General features: G+C 36.8%; 1 protein-coding gene and 1 long non-coding RNA gene across 4 annotated transcripts; both read left to right on the top strand.

Moving 5' to 3' along the window:
• Positions 1–579: 579 nt before the first annotated feature.
• On the top strand, positions 580–20343 carry LOC139967484 (proton-coupled amino acid transporter 1-like). 2 transcript variants are annotated; one of them, XM_071971357.1, is made up of 8 exons: positions 580–719; positions 10404–10503; positions 12139–12766; positions 14488–14585; positions 15846–16131; positions 16865–16965; positions 18161–18266; positions 18979–20343. In XM_071971357.1, exons 1-8 carry the CDS (start codon positions 715–717, stop codon positions 19161–19163), a joined length of 1509 nt encoding a protein of 502 aa, XP_071827458.1. In that variant the 5' UTR covers positions 580–714; the 3' UTR covers positions 19164–20343. The 2 variants fall into 2 exon arrangements, with proteins under 2 accessions (XP_071827458.1, XP_071827457.1); XM_071971356.1 differs by having other exon boundaries at positions 18158–18266.
• Positions 2708–5467, top strand: LOC139968190 (uncharacterized). Of its 2 annotated transcripts, none has more exons than XR_011793238.1 (3): positions 2708–3073; positions 3755–3908; positions 4185–5467. It is a non-coding gene; the product is annotated as an uncharacterized lncRNA (long non-coding RNA). The 2 variants fall into 2 exon arrangements; XR_011793237.1 differs by having other exon boundaries at positions 4180–5467.
• Positions 20344–22687: the final 2344 nt, after the last annotated feature.

Genomic DNA, 22687 nt, shown 5'->3' with positions numbered 1-22687 from the left:
TCTGTAACGTTAACTCAAAAAAAGCGGAGGAGGGAGTGTCCCAAGTTTGTCATATGTATATAGAGAGTACCAAACACAAGAGTTGTTATCTTGTGAGCATCGGATAACTTGGGAAGAAAACCAAAACTGTTCGATTAAAGAAGTAACAAAGTAACTCAAACCATTACTAGTTAGTAAATTGCAAATTTATTTTCCATCGTTTGAAAACAAAGATTTTCGTTTGTGCAGTTTGCTATTCGCCGAAGGAGCGGAAAGTTATTTACTTGTCACCTTGTCATTGTAAAAGCTATATGCACGTTGTTAGTTCAGCTATTTAAGTTAAATTTTATGCTTTAATTCATGTTCATAATCTATTTGCTATTATACAGTGCACTATGCATTAATTTCAATTTGAACCCTTTTCAACGCGGCAAAGTTCCTGTCATATATATTAACTATATTAAGTAAGAACTAAAAGTTGTTAATGTTATGCCTCCTCTACGCTTCCATACTATTGATCCGGTATAACTTGAACTCGGAACACTCCCTTCCTGGGTTTTAGTCACTGTATTGTGTAGGATTAACGCTACTTGCGCCTGGCAAAATCTATTTTACAGTACAGTGACATACACGTCACGGGACGAGATTGACGATCCCAGCCTGATTCTCAATGATTAACTTCTTCAAATCTACTGCCTAACAATTTTCAACGAGTGGAACGTCTTTGAAAACAAGATGAGGTAAGGATAATAGATTTCAATCAACTGGATATCAATCTTACAATGTTTAATCGCATTGCTTCCATTTAGTTTAAATTTAGGATACACAGTAAGTCAGGACAAAGTAGGCCTAGCCTAGGCCAGTAAGTTAGCTCCCATATAGCCAACAGTAACTTTAGCCAAGGCCCATTACACTAGCCTAGCCTAGGCTAAACTCATTGCGAAGTCAATATGTTAAGTAGTTAGACCCAAAGGCCCCCTCTGTAGGGTTAGTAAATCTTACTTTCTGTATTTTGTTTTGTTTGCTATGCATGCCATTGCAGGGACGTAGCTAGGGGGGAGCACGGGGAGCGACCGCCCCCCCTTTCAGTGTCGATTTTTTTTTTTAAACTGTCGTTTTTTAGCATGGTATTTTGTCAGTGCTCTTTTGATATTGAATAATCGTCAGCTCCGTTAACTCGATTGTAATCGTAGTAACATTCACGACTACTGATTCAACTACTTACTTAGTTTGGCAGATGCAATTAGCTAAATTTAGCTTATAGCCAATTACAAGCCTACAGTTGGCCACTGCGTAATAAAATACATATTGCCTACCTAATCGCACTCTATGGAATGTCACGAACTGTATGCACAACAACGTCGACAACGTTCGTTCAATGAGTCGTCCTAAGTTGTTGCACGAACAGCATGTTATGAAGCTAAGCTAGCAATCGTACGTGATACGCACTTCCTATAAATAATTATTACACTGCTAATACACTGCGATAACGATATTTGTTTTTAGGCCACTGCATATCTGGCTGTATTACAAAATATGAAAGTTTATATTGTCCATCAGTTAAGTTCGTCAAATGTATTAAAGTCCAGACATTGGACAATAAACAAGAATCATCCTACAGGAAAACTTGTAAAAGAGCACTATGTTTGTCTTTCTGATATATTATGTAAAAGAACATGTAGGCCTAAAAGAATTTAAACAGGAAACAAAATCTGCTGGTAGGCCTACTGATATCATATGATCAGGGCGTAGCCAGTATATAGCACGATAGTTTCATTCAACACTCTACACGGCGAAAAAGACTATAGGATCCGATCTTGTCAGTTTTTTAACATGTAGTTAAGTACCCGTTTACGCAGGTTATATTTCAGTTGAGGAAACGCTTGAGAAATTTGCATCAGATGGCAATCGTCGGATAGCTCTCGCCTTCTCTTATTAGGCTTACTTAAACATTTAATAGCTACAGTTGTAGCAAAGACATATCTGGACTATCTTTGTATCTACAAGTATCAGAAGTTGAAAAGTAAGACTACTCTGTACATGTACCTTCAAGAGCGGCGGAACCGGGGGGCACAGGGGGCAAGTGCCCCCACTTTTCCTCAGGTTAAAAATGTGCCCTTTTTCTACATAAAACTTGTACTCTTTGTCACCTTATTAGGTCAGCCATATTTCAGTAAGAGATCTAATCCTAATATAGAACTATCAGGGGCGTAGCCAGTATGTAGCACTGTAGGCCCGGGCCTACACTTTTTTTGGCCAAGTTATTTTTTTTATTAAAACACCCATAATTCAAATCCATAAGCTTGCTGGACGAGTTTAAGAGTCTAGACAGGAAAAACTATTGAAATGAACGTAGCAAGATTATGGCTAAATTAGGTGACCTATTCTTCTGTCATCTAGGCTGTCATTCATATCGCGTGCCGTTTCATTCAATACTCTACCCGCCGAAAAAGACTAGGATACGATCTTGTCAGTTTTTTAACATCTACCTAAGAACCCGTTAACGCCGATAAAATTTCAGTTGAGAACATTCCACAGTCAAATAAGCCTATCGTTGATTTACAGACTTTATATGTATAGAGCTGCAGCACTTTGTTGCCTGTTGTTGTTGATCGGCTTGCCAAGGTCCAAAACAGCGTTTGCGATAAATATTTACTAGCTACAGTGCACATTGAATCTGTAAAATTTGAAGCAGTCAAGGCACTGACGAATAAACGATGGACTAAAGTTACTTGCTGCGCTAAAGATTGGCTTAATCTCAGCGGCGGAGACAGTGATATCGCCGTACTACTGATTACTCCATGGCCTACTACGATCAAGCGTGTGTTCAACAGCATAGTATGATGGGGTTCCACGATAAGTGTTACAGGCGGTTCGTTGATAGCAAGCACATTGCTGCAAGAAAACGGACAGTACCAGAGTAGACCCCATATGATTTTAAACGAAGAATTAACGGAAAAGATCGAGGAAACCAAGCAGAAGCTCTGGTGTATTGCCTGTTCAATTTATTATATGTGGGAAAAGAAACAATACATTACTCGGCGTTGCAAACGGGTGCAGGACAAGCTGCAGCAGGCAGAGACTTTCGATGGAGGTAAGCCTAAGCATACTACACGACTCTACAGTACTTTCACTTCTATGGCATAGTTGAAGTGTTAAGAGAAGTTGCATAATGCAAGATCAGTAGCTCTTGAGGGATAGAATCCAAGTCAAAGGGCACAGTGTTGGACCTGAACATAATATAATTAGTGGCATGGTCATCTGATTTGTTTTGTTATAAGGTGGTAGGAACGGAAATTTGTTTCAAATTCTCCATCTGGGGCACTAGCCTAAGTGTTAAATACAGGCTTCATAGTTTTCTTACTGTGGCCCTTTATTTGAATGATAGAGATATTATATTAGTTAGAAAAATAAGTGTAACAAAGGTGCAATAAGGTTAGGTTTGCAAGGTCTTATGGTCAGCCTGTCTAGCTTTACCAAAATGAACAAGTATCTGTCTCCTTTATTATTAGTAACAGATATAATCTACCATTGTATAATTTAAACCATAACATTAAGAGATAATGTACTGTACTGTCAAAAAAAGCTTGTTTTAATTCTTTTTTTGCATGACACTGGTTTTCAAAATTTGAATGTGTCTTTGTTTGTCCATAGAAGATGAGCAGATCAAATGGTATATAAATAAAATTGTCTTAGTTCTTATTTGTTCAAACTTACATTTTGATCAACAGAAAATGCAAAACAATTTGGTTTTTTTTATTTCATTTTATTAAAGTATTGCTTCGACAAGCAGCAGAGCGGAAAAAAGATGAGCCCAGATTTTATGAATATTAGAGGAAAAGATTGTTGCCATTGAAGTGAGGTACCACTCTCTATGTTGAAGAAACTAGATACAATTCTTGACAAGGAAGACATACAGATCTTGAAAGGTAAAGTACTCTCTTCAAAGTGTGGTTCATTGAGTGTTCAGGGGTGGATCTAGGACTTTTGGAATATGGGGGTCCTCCCTCAAGGAAAATTAAAAAATTCTCTAAACGCTTTGAGATGCAATATCAGGTTAATCTTTCCATTGAAATTATTAAAGTAATTTGCAACTTATTTCTAGCTTAATTGTAATTATATTGGTACCCCATCATAAAATGTGAGACTCAAAAATATCCAATTTCATGGTGCAAGGTGTTTTGTTCATCTCCTCCTCAGAGCAGAGTTTACCACCAACAAAAGATGCTCTGATCCAGCATGTTAAGCGCTGCACCAACCAGGCTGCTATTCACAGTAGGGCATTGCAGCAAAGGATTGATGCACTCTCACCAGAGGGACATGGATGGAAACTTGAAATGATGACCTTATAATCACTTGGATGACGAAGCCACCTGACCCAGATGTTTTGCTTCAGTGTGTCAGCAGTAGCTGTAGAGTCGGCAAATGTCTTAAAGGAAGATGTTCCTGAATGAATGCACAACTACCGTGTACAGACCTATGTAAATATAGAAATTGCAGGAACTTCCAAGAAGATGTTGAGATTGTTGATGCAGGGGAAGATGATTTGGAGGATGAACTGTGATGGTGTTAAATCTTGATATCTTAGTCTGAAATTTTAATCAAGTTTGAAGTTTGTGAAGAGGGTTAACTTTTTCAAAGTCATGTTGTCATTATTTTGTTCCCCAGAGTTTAAAGGAACCAGAAAACATGATCTTATTCATATATTCATTTTAGCTATTAGTAGTTTTACGTAGATTACCCTACCTACCAGACACCTTATGATAAATATCCACATTTTCTTCAAATCACACTTTTTTTTGCTGAGAGGGGAGGGGGGAGGAGGGTGTTATGGGCATGCTTTACCTCTTGCATATTCATAACTACATTTACTGATGACGATGATGCAAATACCGCATCCTGAAACCAGTCAGAGGTTTATATACTGTTGTTGGGGAACTATTGCCCCTGACCCTGTTCCAATATCACGGTTCTTTATTGTTTTGCCGTAACATTTCGTTACCTGTTTTATTCATATTGTTAATACGTTCTGTGCATCTGTTCAAGTTTTGACTGAAGGATATTCAAGTCTTTAGTGACTTTTATTTCATCTAATTATCTTCACCTCTACTACGGAATAGACTTTCCCTTTTCCATACCATATCTGACTTCCATGCAGTGAATTGAAGTGGATCCTGTTATAACTAGTACAACTGTCCTTGGATGAACTTTTAATTACTTATTAATTCCGCGCCGCGCCTTTTGATGAAGAACCTGTATCTTGAATCATCGCAAAGGCCCAGCTCTACTACACCATTGAGTGCATCGACCCAGTCTTAATAGATACATTATTTCTTTCTATCTGGGGCTTAAGTTAACTGTCTTCGTTATTCACTTATTTGTACCATTTACCTTTATTATTCATATTATTTGTAGAATATAGAACTATTATTATTCAAAATACCATTCGAAACCTTGTCGATCTTTTCTTTTATACGTTAACTCCCTTGGAAACTCTTTTTGCATGAATACGAATTATAAACATGTCGTTTCAGTAACATGGAGAAAGCACCTAGTTTTGCCGAAGACTGTAGAAAGAGTACTAAGGTAATGGATATATACCGACTATAACTTTATTTCACATCTACGATATGCCATGACGTCTTAGTGTGCCAACTTATATATTGATTTATACAAAAGAAATAAGCTCACTGGTCTTGGGGCATTGGTACATCTCATTGTAACTAGGGATTTAGCTACATGTAAAGTAGAGGGGGAGGGGGTCGCATGTGTAAAACAGTTTGGATGGGGAGTGTAACAATTATGGAGAGGAACTTTTCATTATATGTGTATATTTACGCTTTCATGCACAGACGAAATGCATCATAACATAGGGGGGAAATCTAAAAATATTTGATTTATTACGAAGCATTATATCTGAGTTTATTAAAAGTGGTACATTTTTATAATTAAAACCCTTAAGTTATAATGTGTAAAAATTGTATTTCATATGTCAAAGTTGAGAATGTGCTTTTTTTACCATTTTGGCGAAAATGGAGGGGGGAGGGCACAACTTGTAATGCCTGAAAACAACCCTCACTGACCCTTAGACCAGAATCCTCTTCCACCATTCTTATAACCCTTACCCAACTATTATAACAACAAAAAAATGTCGTAATTAAACATATAAGAAAAGAGTGGTATGTATGCACCACTGTACCAAATCTAACGTTAGTGTGTTCCTAATACATAGCATCGTAGCACGTAATGTCTATATAACATACCCAATTTCGAGGGTGCGTTACGAAAATACTGCAGGAAATTTTTTGGAGAACTTTTAATATAATGTCTGTGATGCATTGAACTACCCAAAAATGCTTTAAAAATCTAGACCCGGTGTTGCTGGAACGAAACTGATTTTACAGCCTCTTTTTGAGTTTCAGCTGATGGCCTATTATTGAATTACGTACTATTTCAACTCGTTTGTTTTTTGGGGTTTGAAAGTGATATTGAATGAGGTGTCTCAAGTTAGCAAGAGGCCAGGGAACCAGAATGAACACTAGGGAAGGGCCGTTTCCGGCCATCTGGGGGGTTTGTAAAAAAATTTTAATTTTCTTGTACGCTCCGCGCCAACCGATGGTGGCGCTCCGCTCAGATAGTCGTGCCTACAACTTTGAAAATCCATATCAATCGCAAAAAGTGCTCCCCCTCCCTTTCAAATTCCTGGCTACGTCGCTGTGCCATTGTATTGTAAAATCGACCAGTTTCTCCCAAGTTACAGTCTGTTGAACGTAGTAATAATCTTCAACACATATTGACAATAATGGGAGAAGAGGATGACTTATGGAATCTCTAATATATTAATGACCTCAATCACTGATTCTTGCTGGGTACAGGTGAAATTGATCCAGATTATGGCAATGACTGACTTTCACGGAGATCACATTTTCATTAGAAGAAAGTAAAAAGAAATGATAAAGTAACTTGTAGATAAAATGTATACATGTGCAAATGAAGGATAATGTTATCACAGATTAACACTAACCCCCTCTCGTTATTTGCTTGACTACGAAAACATTACAAGAAATATCTATGATGTTCGTCTACCTTAAAATGCGACCTAAAGAAGATTCAACAAATGTTATTACTTAACAATACACCCGCGCTTCTTGTTACTAAAATACACGAGGAGTAACGAAACTTTTCGTAGCGTATTTTATTTGTACGAGCAGTATCCTCCGCAACCCCAAAGATACTCAATTTTACCCTTTCTTAAAACAAACAATTAAACCTACAAGTCATGCCAAGCATTCGTGTGATGAAACAAATATACCAGTTTAAAGCAACTTACAGAAAATAGGCGATTCCCTCAGTTCTTGTCTTGTCAGAGGCAAATCTTGGTCTCCTCATGATGAGCTCAAAACTAACTAACAAAATTATGCTACCGCTCACAATGGAGAAAATATCTACAGATTCGTGGTGCTGATTGGACAAGGATTTAAAACGAGGAAGGGCTAGATTGTCATTGGCTGTACCCACCTGCTACTGGTGGAGATGCACACATCAGCTCTTCACTTTATTGGTGGAATACAATTTCAGACTTTTAGGCGCCAGCGGTGGGAAGAACTGAAGCAACGCTCAATCTTACGACAATGAAGTTCCACGACAAATTTAGCTTAAAGGCGTATGGTATTTCAGTCAACACTATTATAGTGTTCGGTAATATTTTTTAACTTGCAATGTGACCTGTACTTTTGTAGGCTTATATAAAGTTCTACATGAAAGCATGTTGAATACAGACAGAAGTGCACAGACCTTCAAACAGTGTACAACTCTTACATGCATGTCTTCCCATGTCTCATGTCTCACTATAACCCCCAATGATGTGATAAATTCTTAATATTAAGCCCATACTGCTACTATACTAAGCCAGAAGGTAAGATGCTAATAATATGCCTGATGAAAAAACCTGACGACCTGATGAAAGCTGCACAGTTTGGGCTAAAGTGGCCATAAACTGGTTTTAACTAGAAAGCAGTTTTCATTATGTATGCAAACTAGTTGTCTACCTTGCTACTGCCTTCATGTTTAAACAGGAAGCTCTTTAACACCTCTGCACTACATAAAGTACAGTTGGATACTAACTAATAGTTATATTGACCACAGGCTAATATTACAGAGAGTAATTTTGGACAATCTGGAAATAGTTTTTTTGGTTTCTGAATGGTGTAGTTAAAGGCATTGAAGACTCGCCCCAAACCGAGTGTGGCCATCTGAAAAAGTTAACTTTCTGTTGCTTGCAAGTGACGTTTCGTTCGTGTCGCTAAAAAATGCAGACAGTAATGAATCGTGATACCTTAATTGTTATCTTTAGCTGGACCTGAGATGTCCATCGCTGTATCGTTTGTATACTGTGCTGTGGGTATTGACCACAGCTGTATGTACTGACTGTACACTAGTGTTTAATTACCGACGGTAGCAAGCTGTGTGTGTATTTTCTGGGATGGATGGTGGTGTTTAACACTTCTGTTACACCTCATTCGAAACTAGGTCAATTTACCTGCATTAGACGTTCCTTTTTGCGCGAGTCTTCACACCCTTTAATTCTCCAGCCATACAAATATCCAGTATATAATACAAGGCTCACAGTATGACTGCATTTAGTTACTTGATTCATAGAAAGAAAATGGTCATCTCTAAGATAGTTCTGTTGGTAGAGCACAGGACTTGCATTCTTGAGGTAACTGTTACATATGTATTCTAACAAATAATTTCTTTTGTGCTTTCAAAATTCTGAACTGAATTAAGCTACCCTTGGTCGTTAGACTCTGAAACCCAAACCGTGCATGCTACAACTGACAGGAGGTACAGTAGCAGTGCATAATTCATCCAGTATTGCATCAAAAAATGCTATGCACAAAATGGACAAATTTACTAAACAAGTGCAGAGATGTATGGCAGTATTTGTACACAGAGATTGTAGTAGTTTTATGAGACAAAGTTCAAAGCTTTCAAATGTGCTGCACAAAATTTGAACACTTGGTTATTCCCTGAGTAGGTAGTATCTATGACTACTCTACTCTCTGAGTATTTGTTTGCAGGTATGTTTATTCTGACCTCAAGCAGTATTTTCTTGTACCGTATGTAACTCCATTATAGTATTGTAGTACATGCTTCTCTTGCTGTATGGATGTAACAACCCAATATCATGTTATCCTTTCTCTTCTGTGCAATTATTAACTAGTAAAAACCAATGGAATAATAATTGATCAGTAATGATTAACATGTATACATTTTACAAATATCTGTACACTTTTTTTTGTGTGTATAAATAGTATAATGTCCATAAGATATTAAATAACCAGTACAGTGGTCATTATATCATGACTATCAAAATTATATATATTTTTTAAATGGTGGTGGTACATATCACACTGATAAGTCATTAATTTGTAGAGCAATGGTGCACAATATGTATATAATACATATACTCAGGGATTTCTGCCAAAGAATTGAAATATAGTGTTGAAACGGATATGAACCTACCTGGGCTAACATAAATAAAGAATGTAACAATGAACGTAAATCTACAGCCTGTTGGTTCTGTCCTAACATTTTTTATTATATATATTTCTCAAGGTGTGAGGAATGACGGTTTTCTCCACTTTTGGGTTTCATTTTTTCTTTTGAGAACAAAATAAAAGTTAGATAAAATGTAACTGGATATTTGTGTAATAAATTTTAATCTATCACATCTCTACGTGTCACGTCTCTACAGGGATACTGGTCTTACTATTTGGAGTACTCGGTAAGATCGGTTACCTAGTATCTTTCTATCAGTGGGATGCTGGTGGTAACAATTTATTCCCAGGATGTGGAACATGTTAACACCCCCTGACCGTTTGGATACAAAATGGCAGGCAATAAGAAGTGATATCACCAAGTCATTGAGTCAATTAGTGTTGCACAGATGTTATGCTTTTAGCGATATCCAATAACTCGGATCTCAATATCGGCTGATTTTGATGTTTCAAGAAACCCTCGCCCAAACATTTCAAATATGAAGATAACATGGCAATATCAATATTTTTTCCAAACAACAATACTGGTTGGCAAATAGGTATTTGAAGGGAACTCCTTGAAAGAGTTGTAACATGAATTAATGTTGTGAAAGTATGACAAAAAGTTAACTTACTGTGTTAGCTGTATTATTAAGAGTTTGCCAAGGCATCTACTGTAATATATGTATATTATGCCATAACATGTGAGAACACTCGGATGAAACTGCTAGGTACCAGGAGATTTGTTTTTCAAACAAACGATGGACTGACATCTCATAACTGTACATGTTAATTGAAATGACTTTTTGTAACATATTGCATGGTTAACATTTCATACTTTGCAAGATAAATAATCGGATGATATCTCTTCTCTTTCTTTTATAGGGTTGTTATGATCGCTCAAGACTTTGCCAATATTTTTAAGGCATTCATTGGTACAAATTACCTGACCGTCTCGTTTGCCTTTAAAGAAAGTGGATTAGTGGTACGTACAAACATTTACTGTATGTTAGTGTAATTACTAATATTGTTTGGGAAAAGATTGATAAGGAAGAGAAAGGGAAAGTAACAATGCAATAATCTGCATATTCGGTTTTGATGATAATGGTAACCTTGTAAACAGGATATCTGAAGAAGATTATTTAGTGTGTAGAAGTACCACATTGAGAGCAAGAAGTTTATTGTTTGTTGTGTAGGTCAAAGGTCATTTGGGGTCACCAGGGGTCAAATTGTGAAAACCGTGTAAACACGATATCGCAGGAGGGTAAGCTTGGGCAGATCTCATATTTAATATGTATATGAACCAAATTAATTACAACTTGCCTATAGCTTTTTGTGGAGGTCAAAGGTCATTCGGGGTCAAATTGTGAAAACCATGTTTTACACAATATTTCAACAATGACAGATGTCATATTTAGTACAGTTGCTTCAGATGCTTCACATTCAGTACAAGAAGCCTGCTGTTGAGGTCAATGTTTTTTTCAGGATGGCCTGTGCCATTGTGAATATATTGTTTGTCACATCACACTGCTTTTAACGGTATTACTGAGATCAAGTATGTTGTACACCCTCACTATACATTACGTCAGATTCAAAAAGAAAAGTGTTCGTGTTACATCATTGAAACCACAATGCAACTTTTGCATTTTGGTCAGAACATTAAGCAGCGAACTCATGTATTTGTTCAGTGAGTTCATCACTATCCTTCTATGGCTTCAATATATTATACTACAACGTGTAGCATATGAATTGAACAAAAATCAGGTACAAAAGAATGTAAAGAGCCAGAAAATAGGCCCACCTTTCTGAAGTCCTCTTATAGCTTCTTAAGTGTATTAGGAGATGAGGTTACAATTTTCCTTATTGTTTATCTCATGGTGAGAAGTAATTGACCCCAGGGCTCGTAGCTGTAGCCCCCCCCCCCCCACCCTTTTCTCCAGCTTTTCTGGCCAGAGTACACCACATATAAAATAAAGATTTACCAGTCGGCTTGTTTCTGCTCTCTTGCTTGTCCTCTTGGTTGTCAAGATGTTCTTTACACTTCCAAAATAATTTCCATCTTTCAATTCCGTTCTCTGTTTAACTCATTCGGCTGAAAGTAAATATCAATACATCAGCTTTAGGCTGATTGTATTTTGTAACAATTTTGTTGATGATTTGGGGAAAGTTAAACCAAAAATTGTTTTGCTTTTCACACATTTCATGAATGTGTAGCTAGTGGTATATGCATTAGCCAGACAAATCAAGGGCCCTTTGAAACCCTTGAACTTCTTTAAAAGAAGCCTATACTGTATTTCTTAGATTAATGGAAATTGCCAACAGATCTGTAGTCTGTAGCTTGTGTTTTTATATTGGATAACGTTTATGCGTATATATCTTTTCTTCATAATGCTATAAATATTTATCCTGTTCACTTGTTGACATTGACACGGTTTTCTGTTCTTTATTTTTGGCCAGAAAATCTTGCTAGGTTTATGGCTATGTCTAATTTGAAAGTGTTGTAGGCTAATGTAACAGGTCTATACACCACTTGTGTCTTTTAAAAACTTTGATCCAATATTCTTGTCTTGACTTGAAATGAAAAGGATTTGATGCAATGATCTCATTCTTCTGTGCACAGCTGGGACTCATAAGCATCGCGGTTATCGTGGTAGCCACCGCCCACTGTTGTAATATGATCATTAAATGCAAGAGAGAAGTGGTAGAACGAATCGACAATAATCCCAGCTCTCTGACCGGTTACGTGTCTTCTAGATTGCGATCCATATCCGAGAGCGAAATCGAGAGGACGATATCTTATGGAGAAGTAGCGAGTGCAGTCCTAGGACGGCTAGGGTGTATCCTGACCACAGTCAGTCTGTTTGTGACTCAGTTCGGTTTCTGCGTCAGCTATTTCATCTTCATTGCGGATACCTTGGAAGAGTCCATCGATATGTTTGTGTACAACGGAACTACGAAGCATGATATAGTAACGCCGACCCCGATGGTCGAAGGCGGCGGTCTCCAGAGCTCGGTGTTGACGGATGGTCTGGATAGGTCCTGGTGGCAATATTTAACAATGGGCTCAAACTTAAATAAGGATGCTGAAAAACATGTGGTTGATTACCATCTACTTCTCCTCATTTCATTCCCATGTTTCATGGCTTTAGCGATGGTGAAGCGAATTCGAAATATGGGGCCCTTCAGTGTCTTTGCCAACTCCGCTGTACTCCTTGGGTTTATTGCAATCACATTCATCATTTTCATTGGTGAGTCTATGCCACAGCTACTCGTGGGTTAAACTACAAATTAAGAAACCGATCAGATATTCATCGTTGACACTAACGCATCAAAGATGGTGACGCTTTTTGATTCCTTACCGAAGGCAAAACTGCGTATATATAGCTACGAGCGTGTTAGCAAGGTAACTCAAAAGGGGGGGGGGGGGTGAGGGGCTAAGAAAAGTCCTGTCAATGAACTGATTCGGTATGAAATAGAATAAGCTATGTTCAAGTATCCATTAACCAGTTAAAACATCTTTGAAGCAAAATGTTATCCTTCTCTAGCAACAGTTAGCATTTACTAAGAAATGCTTTATGGTAGTACTAAAACCATGTCTCTGGCTAATTCTAAATGGACAAAATATAATTGATCTTTTTCAATACTTGTTTTGAATTTTGGTGTCTTACTAAAGGAAGTAAAAATACCATTTTGGTTCCCAATGAATAAACAGCCCTGGCTGGGGATTGAACTCATGACAAGGTGTTCGTCTGACACTCTCAGCCCCAGAGCACTAACCTCTGCCGCACAGCAACTTTTGAGAAATAATGCTCGTTTCTCATACATTTTAACCTCACCTCGGAATGGAAGAATGGAAAAGAGCAGAAAATTGAAATGCCGTGTCTGGCATGGACTTGAACTCATGTCAAGGTGTTTATCTGACTCTCAGTTCGAGAGCACTGGGCCACAGTAATGCATGTCTCTTATACTTCAACCTCACCATTGGAAGGAGGAAAAACATAGAAAGTTAAAATTCTGTCTCTAGCAGGGGCTTGAACTCATTTTAAGGGGTTTGTGTGAATCTATCAGTTCCAGGGCGCTAACCACTGCGACACAGTAACTATTAATATATAATGCTCATTTCAGAATGAAGGAATAAAAAGAGAAAGCACTCACTGTGAACAGTTATGTTTTGATTTTCACCAAACTTGGTCATTGTGGTCAGTTAAATGATGGTTTATTTTAGGGTCAAGGTCATATGATGTCAAAACTCAACAGTGGTCAAAACAGCAAAAAAATGTAAAATCTGACTTCTCCCAGGCTATATGTTTGATTTTGATCAAACTTAACCACACTGATCGGCAGATAATGTGTACTAATACTTGTACCTAACTTTAAGGTCAAAAGTCATTTGGGTTCAAAAGAGGTCAGAGAGCCAAACTCACAAAAAGGCTACTCCTAGGGTTTTAACTTTGATTTTGACCAAACAGCAGATGATGGGTCGAAAAAGTTGTAATGAATTCATGGAGTCAAAAGACCGTTTGGGGTGGAACGTGGTCAAAACGGAAGATATGGTGAAAGCTGAACTTGTCTAGACAGAACAAATTTATCCCAAACGTTCTCTTATATCATGAGAGTTTGTGTATTCATGCTCAAACAGTCTTTGCAATTAACCAATTGCATAAATTATTCAGATAGCACTGGAAATAGTTGCAGCCATTTACATGTCAGTCAATTAATGTTGTCATTACTCTGAGGAATATATACTAAAAAAAGTTTTTTAATCTTTGTTTCCTGATTGGCTTTCATTACTGTACCGAATCCACTTTAGTTGAATTGATAATTGTCAGTACTGATTGCTTTGGAGGAATTTAAGATTCCTATAGACATGTACAGAATTACCCTTCTTACCCTGGTTATTTAAGCTACCGCTAAATTTAATGCGAACAAGAACTGCTTTTAATTGTCTGCTCATCTTTCTCTTCTACAGATTTTAAAATAAATAATGATGTCACATGGACTGCCAACTTCTCTGGCTTTCCCATATTTTTCGGCCAAGTGACATCGGCGTATGAAGGAATAGGAACCGTAAGTTCTTTATGGCGTAAAGGAGACGTGACTGTTTTGTTTTATCAACTGCAGTAGGACAGAGCTCCTTGTGGTAAACAACTCAATGGATTAAGATCAATTTAGTGCCACTTGCAAAAATGTCTTTAAAGATTTTGTTTTCATGGAGTTCCAAAAAAAAAAAAAAATTCGTTCTCTGAGGAAAAACTTGCAACTATTTTTAAAATATGCTCTAGTCCGGTGAAATTTTATATTTCAGGTATTTTAATCCTAGGTTTAATTTCAAATGAAATTAGTAAAGTCACTTGATGTAATGAGTGCTTTACACCAGGGGTCCATAAACTCTGAGCTGTGACCAAAACGTGGATCATGGAAATATATGTTGGTGGGGGTGGGGGAGGGGGGGCAAGAGAACTTCCCAGGAAAATCCTCAAAAACTTCTGAAAATATGCTGTGAACTTTAATGAAAGAAATCTTTATAACCAAATACTATGGTAATTGAAACACATGTTTATAAACAAAATATATAACACTAATTTAAACACTATAATACTAATATAAGATAACAAAACTATTTTTTGTTTGTTTTAATTTTGTCAGTCGATCAAGCGAAGTCGAATTTCACATGCAAAGTTAACTTTCTAAAGTCACTGGCAAAAGGTCGCGTACCACTTCTTTACACCTTTATACTCCTTGGTACACAGTTCATCTCATTGTATTCTGCTGCCTGACTCTTGTTTGAAGTTCAAGCATTACTTTTCCTTGTGAACTTCTCCTTCTGAACAAAATTGAAATGACACTGAGTGCATCCATTAGTAATATTGTAACATGCTTACTGTACAAAATGAAGTATGCAACACAAACTAACTAAACTATCGATCGCAACATCAATAAAGAACCCGCCACGGATGTAACTTTTAAAAAGAAACCCTGAAATCATTGTAAAGATAAAACTCCAAGCATTTGTTGTGCTCCTCTTTTGTGGAACATTGCACAACCAAATACAACACAAATACAATACAAATGCAACACAAATAAAATAAATACAACACAAATGAAACAAATACAACACAAATACAATACAAATGCAACACAAAACAAATACAACACAAATAAAACACAAATACAATACAAATGCAACACAAATACAATACAAATGCAACACAAATAAAATAAATACAACACAAATAAAACAAATACAAAGTGTTATGGTTTGTTGAAGAGCCGACTGCATCTTCTGGTATTTAAGCTGTATTTATGTTATATTTGCTTTTCTTACAGATTATCCCCATTGAGACCAGCATGGAGGGGAATCGAAGTCTTTACCCTGCCCTGCTGTACGGTGCCCTTTTTCTGTTTACTGGTATCTATTGTTTCATGGGTGTCATAGGGTACCTGAAGTACGGAAATAACGTCGGACAGGTCCTCATATGGAGTCTAGCCGGCCACACCAATCCCATCGTGATCTTAATATTGAATGCAACCATCTGCATAGGAGTGCTGTTCACATATCCACTTCAAAACTTTGTGGCAGTGGAAATTGTGGAGGGTCTCATCTTTGGCAGTTGTAAGTTTCTGAACGTCTCTGTGTTTTAAGATTGCTGGAATCGGTAGAGGCTGAAATTCAGTGTTTAGCCTTGGTATGTGTTAGAATTGCCTCGAAAATTGTTGGTAGTTATTAACAAATATTTGCTCCTCATGATAAACTTTACAGCAAAAGCACTTTCAAACTCTAGAGTCTGATCTATGATCACTTGAAGCAGAATTTATGTCTTGATATTTCAACAACAAAAACAACAACAAAAGTTGAAGTGCTATTAGTGCTTCTATAGCTATACCAGTTTTCAAGATATTCAAATTTAACATATCTCTGGAATGGAAACATGTTATTTTCTATTAAGTTTTGTTGCTAAATGTGAGTAGCTGAATAATGATCTGTGTGTTAGACTTACTTGTCCAGTCACATTAATTGATGAACCTCAGCTGTTTACATTATCTTTTCAAGTTTGGTATTCCTGTAAATCGTTGGCAACTTTATAAACAGAATCTAACATAGGTTGACATTTGCCTTCTGGAAAATCATTTCATTTTTTTAAGCCCAAAAAATGATTTAAACTTAACACTTTCATATCCTTCAGGGATTTTTTTAACATTTTTTTTTATAGAACTAATAGTTACTTAATATACAATATATATAGTATGTTTATATATATAAGTGAACATTTGTTCAACCAAATGTCTATCCGTCCAGAACTTTAGAAGACTTATCCTTCTCGTTTACCTCAATGTCCATCCAACAGCAATTCATGAGGATGAACAAGCTGAACCCTTGCTATCAAGTGGTATACCGATCGAATCCGTACAGAGTGAAGAGGTAGTCACCAGACAACCAACTCAAAAGGTCAGTGTTTGTGCAGAACAATTCCATTCGAAAAGAAAGACTAATCTATATGGGCCAGAGAGCAGAACAGAAAACCAAAACTGCAGCCATGAAAAATTAACTGTATGCGTTATAATATTAGGATTTGATATCTTTGTGTACAGTGTGTAAAGAACCGAGTGGTGAAGGGAGAGTCTGGTGAGGACATCCATGAGGGGGGGGGCAGAGGGGGGAGAGGTACAGTACGGCATTGAAAGACAGGACTAATTTTTTTTTTCTCTTTAAAAGTGTCTGTTAGTATTTGTGCACCATTAGATATTTTTTGGATGCTTAAATCTGAGACTGCATATGCGAGCCACTTTGTGAATGATCCTCCCGTCAATTTAATTGACCGTTAATTACCCTCGACGTCGGGGAGTTTGGAGGGATGAAAATCTAGATCCCATTATACGCAAAATTGCACTGGCAACAGGCAAAACACTAGCTTACACTTCGACATCTAGTGTAAAGTGCTGTATACTTAAGAAAATTGCAGAGATGTTCTAACCTCTTTTTTTATGTTTTCATGATGTGAAACTTTAAAATTACATAATCCAATATTTTTAAAGAATAGATGAACCCCCTTCCCCCTTCAAATTTTTCTTTTATTGTTTTTGCAGATTAAGAATATTTTAAGTATTATTCATAATTTTAACAGAGCTTTATGCAGTGTAATACGTTATATGATAAGTTGAAAAAGAGGCATTCAATGCACAATAAGCAATACTTCTCTTTGCTTGAAACAGTCGCTTTCAAACTAGATTGTCAGCTTTATAACACAGAAAATGGATAGTCTCGTGCTTTCAAAGTTTCGTTAAAAATCTTTCTAGGTGAAGTTAAACATGTCCGTTTCAATCATTGGTGTCTTGGTAAAGCAATGATTTGCTGAATTAAAAATAATGTGTCAGTTACGTTCCATTTATTTTTCATTGTCCTCCATCAGCCGTTAAGCAAAGAAGTGTTCTGAAAGCAATAAACCCATCACTTTATTACATCAACTATGAACTTTCGTTACACCATAGTGGCTACGAACAATAGCATTTTATTGTTTGATGCGAACAATAGCATTCTATTGTTTGATGCAAGTTAAATTTGTAGTTTAGTGGTCTTCATTAGTTCCATCCTCCTTCCATTCCCAATCTAGATTCATGAATTTTCTTTTTCATTTCTCTAGCAGGTTCTTTTCTACAAACGGATCGTGGTCCGTGTAGTGATAGTCGTAATACAGTTTGGTTTAGCCTGTTTCTTGAAGGATAGCTATGCATATTTTAGTGCTTTTGTTGGTGAGTATTCTGATATTCTTGAAATCTTTTGGTGAATGTTTGATACAATTAGGGTCGTGAGATTACGAAGCAAAGGTAGTTAACTAGTTCAAGCACTGAGAATTAGGAATGTGTAAGCGATCCGCTAGAGCTGTACAGCTGGATCCAAAGAAAATAAAGCCCCATTGTCTGTTAGGTCTGTAGTACCATGACTTCCAAATCCCAGACTTGAGTGTAGGAGGTCAAAGGTCATATTAGGTTATGCAGCGACCAAAGGAGGAATGGTTCAAAACTTTATTTCTCGTACAGACATGCTCAGATCTCCAGCAACCATTTGTTTAAAACAAGTCAGTTTGTTACACCCTCAAGAATAGTTCAAATGTTGGATCTTACTGTACAGATGATGTATTGTAGCTTTGAATGATGAGCAATAAAGTCAAAAGGACTCTCTCATTGTATTTGATAAACAAATTAGCTGAAAAGCAAGGTGGAAGGAATTAACCTTTAAAACTAGTTATCTTGTGTTGTGATAGCTATTCTAATATCTAAAGTAACAGGTTTTGGCATATTTAATAGCAGTAGGAAATGGGATCCTCTTTTTTTATGTGCTTTCTGATTAATTTTCACTGAAATCAACACGATCTGTATAAAAGAAATAATGAGTGTGGTATCCTCATCCAGGAAAGCTCCCAACAATAGTTTATAACTTCCTCACCTTTCTCGTTTGCTACAGGTGCAGTGGGAAGTACTATGCTGGCCTACGTTATCCCGTGCCTTATCCACATTCGTCTCGGAGGTCGATCAACATTAGTCATCATGAAAGACGTTCTGCTCATTTCGATCGGTCTGGTTGGCATGGTGACAGGAGTTTATTTCTCTGTAAGGCAAATTATTGAAAATCTACAAGGCCCAAATTGAATATAGTTGTTTCTCTTTTGTCAAATTCTTTACGATGTAAACTACTGGTTCATTTCCGGGCAGCAGGGTATATTTGAGCCTGACGGTCACAGTTACCAAAGATTATCAAAGATCGTTAACTCCGCCAGACATCTTGGACAAAAGTTAAATGTCACATTGCAGTTGTTTCATGTGCTGTATCGTATGTTGCGTATTATTATGTACGTCATGTGTAACATTACGTTTTTTAATGTATGTTGTGTCATGAGTAACATATGCTGCACTGTATATGCAGATGATGAAAGTCAGATGTATGCATCTCATTTCATTAGCTAAACTGTAAGGTTATGGTTAGTTATTAACAAATCATTCAAAACATTTATATAAATGAGCCGCTATCATGTTGGACTTGAATGGAAAATAATTAAAATAGCACATCTTCTCCTAACAATAAAACTGAAATTTGTACTAATAATAATTTTTTATCACTTTTATAATAATGATATTTTCATCTTCTTTTTTTCCTTTTTCTGGTTTTACTGGTAGTATAGTGCAAGGAGACTTTTGCATCTTACTTCTATATTTTTTATTGAAATTCTATCCCAAGCTTTCAGGTTGTCATATCGGTACCAAATTTTAGCTTAAAGAATGTCAACATTTTAGCTTAAAGAATGCCATAGTATTGGCAACAAAAATGTTTAGCTTCAAGCATTTCAAAATTTTAGTAAAAACAATGTCATAAAAGTTTACCTGTGAATGAAAATGTCAAAATAAAGTTTACAAGTACTTTCCTCTCAAACGTTTATCCATAAAGAGGATGAATTTCTTAGATTTGACAAATTGTAATGACTGTACAAGGAATATTGTTGGAGGGTGGCAAATAATTGTTGAAGAGTAAGAGTGATTATATCTTGACTTTCAAGCATATTTTAAGGGGAATACTGAAGACTTTTAACATACATTCTTTTCCATAAAGTTCCAATTAATGTAACTTTTTTTCTGATATTTCACAGAAATATTGCAGCTTATTAAGAGTGTACTTCATATCTTGCGATATAGGTTATAACATGGTTAAATACAAAAACGGGTGCAAAAGCTGTAAATATTAATACGTTACACATTTACGTTGTTTTACTTTATGAAGATGTAAAATATAAATATATGGTGAGAATAAATATACAAGAGGTCACATTCCTTAAAATGTGTTTTTCTTTTGGTCTTTGCGTAGAAAAAGAGAGAATGCACACAGGGCATTCTTCAATAGGTGCATTTACAATAATAGGATGCTGGCATATATACAATGCTTTCCTAAATACAAACTTAAAAGATTTTCAGTATAAATTTGTAATCTTTAAATCTAAATTTGTTGCTCAAAATACTGGATTATTTCTTCTAAATCACTCACACATTCTGAACTTCCTTGCTCCATCAGGGCATTTTCCAAATTTTGTGATGTTTGTGGAAAGATATCAGTGAATGTTAGGTCAGCGTCTGTAGCAATAGCATTCTCGGTGTTTGGTGCTTCTTGATATCGATGATCACATCCCGAGGAAGCCGGAATATATTAGCCAGCTGAGTAGATTTGTCTGTGGCATCAAGATGTACTGATAGGGTCTGCCTAAACTGATCAAATGATTTGACGGTGGTTGTAAGGTAAAAAGAAAATGTGGCAGTGAGGTGAATTGATATAACCTTTACCTGCAATGCCTCCTACACCTGGGGGTAGAAAACGGAGCTTTCAATTTAAAAAAACTGAAAATAAATCTTATTATTTCAATAACTTACATTCAGGTTGGATGTGCTGGAATGGAGATGTGACTTTGTCAAAATAATTAGTAACTTTTCAATCTTTCATGGAAAGGAAAAGGGGGAAAAAATACCATGATGATTCTGCTATAAGAAGCTAATTTGTTCAGTTTTGAGCTCTGTCGGGTAATTATTTTTAAGACACATTTAATCTGGAGATTTTCGGTACAGTGAGTATTTTTTATTTTTGGTCAGATGGTGCGAGAATGGTCTGTGTGGGCGCTTTCGACTTTATCTAAGCGGAGAGTCACCACAGGTTGGCGCGGAACGTACAGACATTTTATGAGTAAAGATACTCCCTAGATCGACGGAAATGACCCTCACCGGGCCTTGCTAATTTGCAGATAAACGAAGAATAAATAGGTGTCATTAGCCAACAAAATGTGAAAAATGTCAATAGGTAGATGAGAGCGCAATAAAGAAAGTCAATAATCGCTAAAAAGTGGTAAATAGCTGGAAAGGGTGCCAGCAGTCCATTTGAGTCCTTCGGGGGGGGGGGGAGGGGGAAGAGGCCTCCGCCCCCTGACTGTATGGACGCTCCGCCACTGTTGGGAGCGCAGTGTAGGAAGAGAAGGGGTAAGGGCCCGGGAGTGGCGGTATATTTTAACGGTTTGGGTGAGCGTCTGCAATGATTCGTAATGACATGTTATCGCAAGCGTTCAACATGCTCAAACAAAATGAATGAATGAGGAGCAATTCATGTCACTTTTCAACCATTTTTGAAACAAATTGAGCGATTTGATCGCTAGTAATCTTGAAATTGATTTTATCACGGTCATTTTTATGTTTCCCATATGTAACTTTCTCATAGAAAAGGAGATAGGGCAAATCTGTACGTAATGTAATCTGAAATACTTTTCAAATGACACCAAAGAGACTAAAAATTCTTTTCGACTTTGTTAATAGTGATGTCTTTTAAGAGACACCGTAGATACGTTGCTCGGTTGGGTTTACTGTAATAGTAGCAAATGGAGACCAATATCCGCACTTAGTGGACCTAATGTTATTGTCGTGCATTGACCTTGAACAGAGGAGCCTACCGTGAAAACGTACGGAAAATTCATCCTTTTATATCTCAGCGAGACAATTCCACTAGATACAGAAAAACGACTCAAAAGTCCTTAGATGTGGTCATTTTAACAATCACAATAAAAGATATGTATGAAAAGCAGATTAAAGATATGATGGAAACTCAAATGTGGACCAAAAAAAACGATGTCACTACGGATGCCGTCCAGTGACATTTACATAATTTGTGTGTAGTAGGTTCTGTGGCTCTTTTGTGGAAAAACTTTGGAATATGCTTTAAGTTGAGAGTTCATCCATGCTTTAGATTAATGAGGGACATAGATCATCACGTTTTATGAGGAGGGAGGCTAGTTTTGATTATTTACATAGCATCTGGGTAATAGGTACTGTAACTCTTTTCTTGGAGAAAGCTTGGAATATGCGGATAAGGAAGAAGTCAGTTCGAGTTCCTCCCATGCATTAGATAAATGAGGGACCTAGATCATCACGTTTTACGAGGATATCTCATATATTAGCTGTAAGAGAAGCGGTGAGTGTTTTAGAAAGGTAGGGGAGAATAGGGGGGGGGGGTGAATTATGTTACCAGGGGGACCTAATAATTCGTCCTAAATGAGATTTGAAAATATATATATGTAAGTTAATATCATTACTGCCTGCTAGCTCTTACTGATTTCTTTCAACCCCGAGTTACGCTTATCGGAAGACTAGGC

Source organism: Apostichopus japonicus, chromosome 5, assembly GCF_037975245.1.
Source record: "Apostichopus japonicus isolate 1M-3 chromosome 5, ASM3797524v1, whole genome shotgun sequence".
Classification (NCBI taxonomy): domain Eukaryota; kingdom Metazoa; phylum Echinodermata; class Holothuroidea; order Aspidochirotida; family Stichopodidae; genus Apostichopus; species Apostichopus japonicus.
The sequence above is the reverse complement of the archived record's forward strand: the minus strand, read 5'-3'. Positions and strand labels throughout refer to the sequence as shown.